Here is a 12,384-nt window from a genome sequence, read left to right as displayed (position 1 = left end):
CTCCGGCGGTGGCCTGTTGCTTTAAATCTTGCCGCCGTAAAGGATTATGGGATACCACTATCTCCTTTCCTTTAGCATAGGTTGGTCAGGAGTAACCTATGCTAAAGGAGGGTTAAAGGATGAATCGAGGCTCCTTTCCTATGCCTTTCCTAAGTATTTGGAGAATTCGGATCACCTATCCGCCGAGTACTTCCGGTTCATCTCGATAGGAAAGGAAATTTCCTTTGCAAAAAAAAGTTTTCGGATAGGCCCCTGGGGCCTATCCGAAAACTTTTTTTCGGATAGGTTTTTTAGGTTGGTCAGGAGAACTTTTTTCTCCTGACCTACCTATGCGAAAGGAAAGGAGATAGTGGTATCCCATAATCCTTTACGGCGGCAATATTTAAAGCAACAAGCCACCGCCGGAGTTTACCGACTCTACACGAATACGAACGAGAGGCAAAACAGAAGAGAGGAGAGGAAGATTTAACTCGGCTAAAACAAATAATAAAGAACTCATAAAAGACCAACATCATAATTTAGTTATTTTCGTAGCACATAATTTACACCATAAGAAAATAAAATACCAACTTCACATTTAATGAAGTTACTGGAGGCAGTTCATTTCAACATCAACATAAGTGTAGCCTCTTTTTATTCCACATGTGAATTGGGATATATGGGAGTGATTCTCACTCTGTTGGCGACAACCTGATTAAAATCAATATGAAAAGAACGCATGGATCAAACGAGCGCTTGTTGTAGTCAATTTTCGGAGAATAGTGTAGTTTCACGCTAGTGACTCACGTCAGCAATACTCGCCGTCGCGCAATGACGTCGGTTAGGAAAAGTGGAGTCGAATTCATTTGAAACAGCGCTGTCCTTTCCTATGTTCGATAGGAAGCACCTTTCATCTCTCCTTAACCCCGATGACGTTTAGGGGTTAAGGCATAGGAAAGGAGGCTTATAGGTTAGGAGATTGGACTTTTCGGATAGGCCCCAGGACTTCATAGTCTCAGACTAACAAAGCCAAACTTAAACCATATCCATGAAAGTGACTTTAACGTCCCAGTTTAACTAGTCCACATTATGGCCTTCTCCTGGCTTAATCTAGGCCCTGTCTGTGAAACCGGCCCAATGTATTTGCATTTCCTTTGAGATTTTGTAACAAATTATATCATAATTATTTTCTATAATGTCCAAGCTGTCTACTTAAATGTAGTCAGCAGACTTGATTTTCTTCTATTGCATAAAACTCATATAAATGTTGAATAAATACTATAGGGGACAACGGGGGAATCTGAGGCATCGGGTAATGTGAGCCACCCCCTGTATCTAGGCAACGGAAAACATTTGTGGTCATGTGAGATATATGTTTTCAAGCCCCTCTCATTTCCCCTTGGCCCTGAAAGAGAGGACCTCATGGTGCTGTGGTAAGGATGTTTTTTTCACCAAAATAGGTATTTTGCATGTTAAAGAAAATTTTCTTGCTGTCAACTTAATAAACTGTTGTGCCAAAGCAAATGTATTCACGTAGAAAAACTTCTATCATACGTGTTGATGAACTACCAACATATAAAAACCATGTGATGATATAAGCTAAAGATTAGCCTGAAATGCTGAGAGAGTTAGTTTTTTCTCAAATTGTGGTGGTGGGTGAAAGTGAGCCAAATGCTGTGGGGGAAAGCGAGACACTGTCTCACTTTCCCCCACCATGAGGCACAAGTTAAGTTTAGTCTTAAAAATATTTTAATGTAATATTACATGACGTTTTATTTTAATGTCATACACATTGTAGAAAAGCCATCATGCCAAGGAAATACACCAGGAAGACGACCTGGGGCAACCACACGGAAAGAGCACCTTCTACCCCCTTGATTTTTCTGGTCTGTCTCAGTTTACCCCACAGCTGGGGTAAAGTGAGCCACATGACAACTTTTTTTAAAACAATCATATTTTCACTGCCCTCTGTCTTAAAAAAATTCTGCTAATGCCCATTTCTAGGAAACATCCTGAATTAATGGGAAATCGGTCAATTTGAGTAATAAATCATTTTAGCTCGCTTAGAGGGGAGCAAATGTAAAAAGTGGCTCAGATCACCCCGTTCTCCCCTACACTTCAGCATACTGTATAAGTGATTACCATTTCACCCACAAAATTGGCACATTTTATTTTTAATTGAATACAATTATTACTATTATTGATTGCACTGGATGATGATTGGTCACACCAAATGACATAAATACCTCATATGATTGTAAATATATTTAAAACAATACATTCCATAAAAAGCATGATTCAAACCAGATTTTATTAAACTTCCACAGACTTTTCATGAAGATATATTTCATAAACATTTAATTTTTATAAAAAATGTAAGCAACAAAACAAATATTTAAAGGTGCTTTCGGAAACATTTGAGAATGCCGGTCAAAGTCCCTTTTGTTTTAAAGTTAGTGAATGAACTGCTGTGTGTCAGCTGAAAAGAAATCTGGTGTTAGACATTGCTGCATTCACCTTAACACTTTGTGTTAAGGTGAATGTAGCAATGTCTAGCCTTCTGTCCACCTCCTCTGGTTCGCCACAGGGCTGTGTTCTCTCTGCTCTTCTGTTTATTTTATACACTGACGACTGTCGCAGTAACCACAACAATTGTTTCATCATCAAATACACTGATGACTCGGTCATTGTCAGCCTACTCCATAATGATGAGACTGGGCATGGCCAGGTTACAGAGGACTTCCTGACCTGCTGCAACGATGCGTTCCTTGAACTCAACATCTCTAAAACAAAAGAGCTCTGTATTGATTTCATCCCACAGAGAACACTGTCATCTGTGGCCAGCCAGTGGAAATCGTGCACGATCATCGATAATAACCTGAAATTTGATGTGGACACTGACATGCTGTGCAAGAAGGGCCAGCAACGCCTTTATGCCTTAGGAAACTGGCTAGATTCAATGTCGACAAAAGCCTGTTGAAACTGTTTTACTGTGCGTATATACATTCTGTCATCTCCTTCTCTATCATCTGCTGGTACGGTAACCTCACTACCAAGGATAAAAATTATCTTGGGAGAATTGTGAAAACTACCTCTAAAATTACTGGCATCCAGTTAGAGAGCCTCGAACCCTTTTACAACAGACAGCTGCTCAAGAAAGCTATGCCCATTCGACGAGACAATGCCCATCCACTCAACTCAGAGTTCATGTTGTTGCCATCTGGCCTTCGTCTGTGTGTCCCTAAGATCACCAAAAACAAATACAAGTATTATTTTGTCCCTGCAGCCAGCAGCAGGTAAATACTGCTGATGCTCATTTGATTTTTGTGTTGTTGTTGGTTGATTTTATTTTTTTATTTTTATATCCTGGCACTTTATTTTTAACACTTTGTATCTCCTCAGGCTTGTGTACATACTGTTGTGTTTTGTGTCCATTGTTGTCTTGTTTTGTTGTGGGTTTTTAACCACTACTCATGCTGTAAACAAATTTGCCCTCGTGGGACATTTAATAAAAACCTTGAACCTTGATGTTAATATACAGCCTAGGCTTCGTAAACTGGGGCCTCTACGGATTCTCTTTTTTGCATAGGAAATTTCCTTTCCTATCGAGATGACCCGGAAGTACTCGGCGGATAGGAGGTTCGAATTCTCTAAATGCTTAGGAAAGGAGCCTCGATTCATCCCCTTCAGCATAGGTTAGGGGAGAACGGGGTAATATGTCACACGGGTAGGTTGTCACAATCGTTATATCTCAGAACCAGAAGGGGCTGTCTCTTAAATTTTGGTATGTAAATATCCACAACTGGGATCAGAGGTCACCTACATAGTCTTCCTTGGAGTTAGACTGCTGAATTTGAGGTGAGAGGACTGTTAGTGTTTTTCATGTCAAATTGAAAATATTTAGCTCCTCAGTATTTTTGTTCTAGGCTTTTACACAATGGATTTATAACACAACACTTGTTGCCCTAAACAAGTGTGAAGGGTAAGCTATAGTTTAGATTGTTTTTAGCAAGCTAATTAGTTGTCAGATGGTTGTTGGCCTTGATGCTAGCAAGAAATTCCAGTTGGGGTTGGTCGTCACATTTTTTGGGGGGTTGGTTGTCACATGTTATCCAAAGGGTGCAGCCAGAAAAGGAACCCAATAACAAAATAAAATGTCAAGCTGTATCCTCACTGACACCCCAGAGCAGGAGAGAATAGAGCAGGAAAGGCAGCTAGCATGCAAAAGAGAAAAAGGGCAACAAAATCAAAACAACCCAGTGCATCCCAAATTAGACCAGTTGCCAAGGCTACGGCACCCCAGTGCACTCCACCCCAGCTGGGGAAGAAGAAAGAGAAGAGAAAGAGACAGGAGGAGGAATCTTCATCAGATGAAGAGGATAGTTTGTGTTTGGTTTGTATGGAAATGTTCTCCAGCACCCGTTCAGGGGAGGTAAGGGAGAAGTGTTGTATGTGCAACCAGTGGGTACACAATCTCTGCTTAGTTAGTGAGCAGACCCTACATTTGCCATCACTGTAACTCAGATAGTGAATGTGTGTATCATGGTTGAGTAGGCTATTATTGTTAGACCTATTTGTTTTGTTCTTTATGTTGTTACATACAGTAGGTTGGTCTTAATATTGATTTCCTTTTTGTTTATTCCTTGCTCATTTTGTGTTAAGATGCATAAAGTTATGTAGGCCTATTTTTCAACTTGACATGAAATTAAACTTTTAAATTTAGTTCTGCTTTCTTGCCTTCTTTTTAAGATTTTTCCCATTAAGATAACATTGTGACAAACAACCCCATAGTGTGTGACAACCGACCCCTTGATGGGGTTGGTTGTCACAATGTGTTAGAATGTATTTGATGGTGAATTTCTTCTTTATTACAATAAGTTAGAAAAAGTGAGGGGTACACATTTCAAGCCAACACCTCAAGCTTCAATTTAATGTAGGAATGTCTATTGAAAGATGTTTAGGTGATGAGCAATTATCACTAGAGTAAAAAGTGTGCCTACTTACCCCGGTCTCCCCTACTCCGGACCAATTTATGCGAAAGGAAAGGAGATAGTGGTATCCCATAATCCTTTACAGCGGCAAAATTTAAAGCAACAAGCCACCGACGGAGTTTACCGACTCTACACAAATATGAACAAGAGGTAAAACAGAAGAGAGGAGAAGAGAAGAGAGGAAGATTTAACTCGGCTAAAACAAAATACCCCCCCCCCCCCCCCCTCCATAAAGATAATAAAGAACTCATATGGTTAATAGGTAAAAGAAAATGTTTTGCAAACCTAAGGATTTAGGAGGGCTGCCCCCACCAGTCTTCCAGCATTACTATTGGGCAGCCAATGCCTGTGCCCTTACCTACTGGCAGGACGCATATCCTGATGGGCATGAGGACCTATTATGCTTTTTCTTCTTTTCTGACCTATTAATGCTGTTATAATGTTATACAGTCATGCTAATTGATACCAAAGTGGCAGATAATGACATGTACATGCATTTTAGACAAATTCCCTGCTTACTGTCTGGGGTGGCTGTGCACAGCCTCAACACTCCGATGCCAATCGCGGCAGCCTAGTGCCTAGTTTCCAGGATTGTGTGACGTAGAACAAAACGGATTTTCCATGTATGGTCATACTGCTACACGCTCAGATATGTCCCTGTCCCCCCCCTCCCTGCCTGTTCAAATCTGCCCACGCTCACACTGCAGTCTGCTCAGTGTAACGTGAAACTAGGGGCCAGGTTCAAACAGAGTGCAGAGGGACAGAGCGTTTTTGCAGAGAGGCAAAACTGCAGTACCAAAGTTAGACTGAAAAATAGCATAATAGGTACTCTTTAAAGATAAGACTCCATCATGGGTAGCCATAGAACAGGAAATAAGAAACACCTCTCTTCCAGTGCTACTCCATGCAGTACGAAAACCTCTGGTATCATTTAAAGTGATTGGTTTTGTAGTTAACACTCATTGCGGATAATTAAAATTTGTTTTGAATTGGCAAAAACCTCCATTCTGGCTCCCATTTGCCACAATCATGCATTTTCCCCATAGATAGTAAATAATGTGGATGTAGCATCCAGGCTGACCTCAGTTATTCACACGGCATCCAATAATCCTGGTTTGTGCGCATCGCCATTTTGTGAGATTTTTACTCCGCCTCACGTCGGGGGGAGGGAGATAGCTGACGTATACCTCCGAGGCAAAGTGAGGGACAACGGGCGGAGAGCTGTCACTCAAGAGATCGCGCCAATACATTTTAACCTCCAAAAGAATAAAAACTAACATGCTAGAAAAAAATTCACCCCTCTCAGTGTTGTCATGGAGATATGACCTAAACAAACAGACTAAAATGGTTTTGTGGACCAGGCTGTAAATAGGTTTAATAAGACTTTTAAAACGGCCTGTCTAACAAGTGAGTCAAAGAAATATTGCTCAGTCCTGGTACTACCCCCAGTGGCCCTTCCGGTCTACTACAGTTGTGGTCACTTCCTTATTGGATGCTTGTAAAAATCGCTGAGGTTGGGGCTTGACTTTCCCCTTTGCAAATAGATACTGTTTTCTCGGTCTGGAAAAGCAGAGGTCTTGTTACTATTAAGGACTTGTACACTGATAATGTATTTTCTTCATTTGCTCAGCTGAGGGATAGATCCACACTGCAGCCATCCAATTTTTTCAGATAGCTGAAAATAAGGAACTATGTCAGAGGTAACATTTTACATTTTGCAACTTATTATCACCCTGTTGAACTCCAGTCCTTACTGATAACTAAACCTGATACCAAAAAACTAGTCTCTAGATTTGTAAACTTGTTTGCGGATCACACTTCCCCGTCCACGCAGCATCTGAGGAATCCTGGGAAAAAGGAATAGAAATTCTAGTAGAGGTTCATTGTAAATAAGAACGTTTTCTTAATGACTTGCCTGTATAAATAAAGATGAAATAAAAAGTAGAAGCAGGAAGTGGATATTAAAGCTGTGATGGACATAGAGAAGATCATTTTATTCTTCACTATGTTTTCTCCTCCAAATACATTTGAATAGAATGTAAGAAAAATGTGGTAACACACGGAAATGTTGTTTTAAAGGAAGAGCTCTCTCAGCAGCTCTTAAAGTATATTGGAGCATTGTGGGGTGACTCGGGGACAGCCAAAGAGGTTCTGGTCGAGGGTCTGATCCGAATAGTTTCCTATTAGGGAAAAACTAGCTTTGGGCAACCTCATCAGAAATGTATATATGGATCCAATCTTGCCAAAACCTTTCATCTCATGCTTGCGTTTCCATGTATAATCCTCCACAGTGTACTCTGTGGTCACCTTTCGGCTGAGTGTGAACACAGAGTCTCCTCTGACCACAGCAGTGAACAGAGAGCCTTTACTGTTCCCATACTGGCCAGACATGGCCGTCCACTGCCCTGAGCTCAGGTTGTAGCAGTCCATAACACACAATAAGAAGTCATCCCTGGGTCCATTGCGCATCACATACAGATTGTCGTTATGGGCCACCATATAAAGACCATAACTTTGCTGTCGGATGAGTGTGGTGACCAAAAGCCACTGGTCCTGTACAGGCACATACTCATGTATTTCTGTGGCCCCCTTAGCTTTCCATAGACAGATAAAGATCCTGTTCATTGCGACAGCTGACACCACTGAGGCTGCAGGGCAGGGGAGGGGGGTGACAAAGCTCCAGCTTCCGTTGGACACCCTATATCTCTCCACAGACGACAGGGCTTTCATTTTGTACTCTCCTCCAACAGCATACAGGCATCCTTCATGACCTATCAGAGTCAAGTTGTAGCGTAGCTGCTGTGGGCTAGAGATGGTTGACCATGTGTTAACTGCAGGGTTATAACAAAAACCAGTCTCTACTATATTTTTGCGTATGTCATGCACTCCTCCAATGATGTAAAGTTTGTTATCCAGGACAACCACGCCTGACATGGTGGTGCTGGTGCTCAAAGGTAATTGTGTCAGGACCTTCCACTCTTTGTTGTCTTCATCCAGATAGCATATAGCCCTCTGGGGATCCTGCAGTAGCTGAGTGGAGGGTGAGTGGCTGCATACTGCCATGTAGGTACTGGGCAGAAGAGACTCTATGTACTCTACCAGCTTGTTGGGTAAGGTGTGAAGGTCCTCCTTCAGGTCAGTGTACATATCTCTGATGAATAATGCTGAGCCGTGGGAGAGCTCGGACACACCATAGATGACAGCTGTGTGGTACATGAGCAGGCAGTTTTCAGAATTGACAATATTGATCAAGTGCTTGGTGAGAGCTGGCACCTGCAGAAAAGCCGTACATTCAATAGCTTCCACAATCTGGTCACTGCTCAGCATAGGTTGCTCCCCATCAAAGACCTGCAACATAACCACAAAGCCCAGAACCTGCACACATTGAAGGTGGATTTCCTCCTGTTGGCAATCTCTCATTCCTGACTGGAACAATGCTCTAAAGTACTCACAGTTCTCAGCCAAAAGGTTTTTATCCACAATGAAAGAGCTGTGCTCAACGATGACCTTCAGGCTATGCGCTGGCTTACAATGTCCCAGCTGCTGGCTGAAGTGTGAACAGCTGCTGGACTCCATCCCCTCCCTGCTGAGGATCTTCAAAACATCCCTTACAAGTGTTTGATCTTCATTAAAAAAACTACACATCCGTGGTATCTTTACACATATTGCCATTAAGACTGAATGCCTCCTATCCAGTGCAGATGATAGCTGACAAGCTCCTCTCATTTGTGTCCACAGCTGAGACTCTATTCATAGCAGGTGGACATGTGACAAAGCATTATAATGACGTGCCGCTTGTGGAGAAAGAGGAGCCAGATGAGGACAGGGTAGCTGGGATTGTGCTGATGATTCATGTTTCCCTTTGTGTGTGGCTGCTGTGGAACAGCTGAAGGTTTGTCCTTGAGTTGTTGACTGTAACAAGAGGTTGTTACCCTCGGTAAAATGTTGTGCTTGCCACTTTTCAGTAGGACATGATGTACTCTTACTTGCTATTTTACTGCAACAAAATATTTCAAAATAAATGTAAATTTTTTACAGACAGTTGCCCCTTTCCCACCGATGCAAAATTGGAGCTAGTTCGTAGCTATAGTCCAGTTAGAAACAGTTTTTTGGTTTCCCCCTGCCAGAGAGCCGGCTCCAGGTTGGAAAAACTGGTTCCAGCACAGCTCCAGGATTGAGCTGGGCTGGAAATGAGCCTACGCCAGGGACAGAGGGCGGGATTATCCTGACCAACCAGACCAACTAAAACCTCTCGCCATATTTAAAAACACAGCTACTACGAGACATAAACACAGGTATGAAACTTTTCCTACTCTTATGTCCTCTACTGACTTATTCCCTTTAAACGCCACAACAGTCTCTCATACATTCAACCCATTTGAGCTCAATACGGACAATGATGAAATTTATTAGACTTTATTAGGATCTTTAATCCTGATATGATTTATAATGCCTCAAACACTGCCAAACTGTTGTGTGATTATTTCACTGAATTACAGCTCAATAATATGTTTCAGGAAGGGGACAAACATTTATTTTCTACTCTTCATTTGAATATCCGCAGTCTATCTAAAAACTATGATTGTTTGAAAGTATATTTATCAACATTGTCACACTCATTTTCTGTTTTAGCTTTTTCTGAAACATGGTTAAACGATGATATTGTCAGTCTTTATCCTTTGACGAACCATAATTCCACTCACTCCTGCAGAAACAACAGAACAGGAGGAGGAGTTTCTTTGTATGTCTCAAATGCTTATAATTTCATCACAAGAAAGGATTTGAGTGTTGAATTCGATATGACACTTGTGGAAACTGTATTTATTGACATTGCATTAGGTAAAATAGGCATTATAGTCGGTTGTATTTATAGACCACCTGATTCAGACATAAATATGTTTAATGACGCATTGTATTCTACTTTAGAAATCATTAACAAGGAAAATAAATTGTGTGCATTATTGGGGGATTTCAATATTAACTTGCTCAGAGATGATCTGGTATCCACAACAGTCTTTCTGAACACAGAAAGACTGAAAGAAAACTTATAAGAAATATAAAAACAAATTTATAGCTGATATAAGGAAAGCAAAAACAAAATATTATGCAGTAAAATTCACTCAAGCTTCAAACGATATCAAGTCAACCTGGAACCTCATTAATCATTTGTTGAATCACAAGAAATCAGCAGCAACTGCACCTGCAGAGATGCGTGGGAAAGAGAGAATTCTCTCAAACCCTAACGAAATAGCTGATGGCTTTAATATTTTTTTTGTTAATGTTGGCTGTGATCTGGCATCAAGTATCTTGGTGACAAATGAGAACCTTTGTAACTTGATTAAGGGGCAATATCCTCCTCTCAATACCTTTGTACCTCCAACTACACAGGAGGTCCATAATATCATCATGGAATTAAAGAATTCAGCCCCAGGTCATGATGGCATAAAGAGCATTTTGTTAAAAGAAACCACTGATCATTTAATTCAACCGTTAACCCATTTTCTTTCTTTATCACTCCAATCTGGAATTATTCCCCTCCATCATAAAATTGCTAAAGTTATCCCTATTTTCAAAACATGTGCTACTGATGATTTCGGAAACTATAGACCTATATCCATCCTGCCTTGCATATCTAAATTATTGGAGAAATTAGTTTATGCAAGAATATCCAAGCATGATAATAGGATAAACTGATAATAAGATCCTATATGCTCACCAGTATGGATTCCGTAAAAAACATTCAACAGAGCATGCATTACTCCAGATAACTAACATAATTTCAACCGCTATGGACAATGGTAAGTTTGCCATTGGGATCTTTTTGGACCTAAGCAAAGCGTTCGATACGGTTAACCACAGTATTCTGATTAGCAAATTAAATAGATATGGAGTGGAGGATATTGCCCCGAACTGGTTTAAGAATTACTTAACTAACAGAGAACAATATGTGTCGCTTAAAGGCTATTCTTCTACCAAGTCCAGAATCCTACATGGGGTGCCACAGGGCTCAATACTGGGCCCTTTATTATTTTTGATCTATATAAACGATTTAGCTATGTCTTGCAAACATCTTTTTCCTGTATTATTTGCTGATGACACTAATCTTATAGCAACTCATACTTACTTTAATTATTTGATTGACTGTGTGAATGATGAATTATGCTTCATATCCCAACCATCTCAAAAAATTATGTTTTATTCAGAAGCGATTTTTAAGATTCATCTCTCATTCAAACAGATATGCTCCATCAGCACCACTTTTTACAAATGTTTATATTTTTCCAATTCACAAATTGAATATCTATCATATATGTTTATTCATTCACAAGTTTATTTACAGAAACCAAGATCTCCCGGAAAGCTTTCAGACTTTGTTTACTTATTCATTTAACGTACATTCACATCGCACTAGACAGAGCAACAATAACAACTTATCTTTACCCTTTTCCCGCATATCACATCATCAATTTAGTATATATTATAGAGGCCCGGCTTTATGGAATGTTTTACCTCCCCTTTTAAGATCCATATCATCCCACTCACTCTTTAAAAAGCAGCTTAAAAAACATCTTATTTTTTTATGAATCTTCTTATCACCTCCTGTCCTCTCCATTGCCCCACATTTCTTTTTTTTTAATTTTTTCATTATCTTTGTACATGTATTTATCACATCTTTTTCCATCTAATTTTGATTATATTGAGTATTTATGTACTTTGTCTCCTTAATTTCTAAAGTTTATTTGTTAGCCTGAATATGATTTCATTGTGATTATTGATAGGGGTGGAACTCTGTATAAGCCCATTGGGCTTCGTTCCCTCCTTGCACCATTAATTGTTAATGTATGCTAAATAAATAAACTAAACTAAACTAAGATAATTACTGAATGTAGCAATCAAATCGACCGGCGAAAATATGCTGTATGGGTCGTGTTTGGTTAACAAAGCAAAGCGAGAGGCAAAACGTGTAAAAATAAGAGGTAACCAGCTCCCTCTAGATGCAGCAAAACATTACATGCACTCCATGATCTTTTCACACATCTCATACTGTATTACAAGCTGGTCACAAACTGGAAAAACAACACTTGCTCCACTGCAAACACTTTACAAACAGACACTCAAAGCACTGGACAAAAAGCCACTAAGATATCACCACTGTAACATAATTCAAAGACACAATCTCATGACCTTTGAAAGTTTTGTATTTTTTGCGGATGTATGTTTAGTGTATAAAATAATGAAAGATTTGGCTGCTCCTCCATTAAAGGAGTTTGTGTCACTGCGCACAGACAATAGGGTAACTAGAACGTCTAACAGAGGGGACTGTTTAGTACAGCACAGGTCCACTGAGTTTGGCATGTCTGTATTTTCAGTGAGAGCCACTAAATCCTGGAACTCAATACCAATTGAGATAAGA

At 40.1% G+C, this 12,384-nt stretch overlaps 1 protein-coding gene across 1 annotated transcript; it reads right to left on the bottom strand.

The window, feature by feature from the left end:
• Positions 1–7,070: 7,070 nt before the first annotated feature.
• Positions 7,071–8,546, bottom strand: kbtbd13a (kelch repeat and BTB domain containing 13a; the record flags this gene model as incomplete). The annotated part of the gene is made up of 1 exon (XM_080035657.1): positions 7,071–8,546. One exon carries the CDS (start codon positions 8,544–8,546, stop codon positions 7,071–7,073), a length of 1,476 nt encoding a protein of 491 aa, XP_079891783.1.
• Positions 8,547–12,384: the final 3,838 nt, after the last annotated feature.

The sequence above is a fragment of the Ammodytes marinus genome, assembly GCF_949987685.1.
Source record: "Ammodytes marinus genome assembly, chromosome: 10".
NCBI lineage: Eukaryota > Metazoa > Chordata > Actinopteri > Uranoscopiformes > Ammodytidae > Ammodytes > Ammodytes marinus.
Note: the sequence above shows the minus strand (reverse complement) of the source record. Positions and strands in the feature narration are given on the sequence as shown.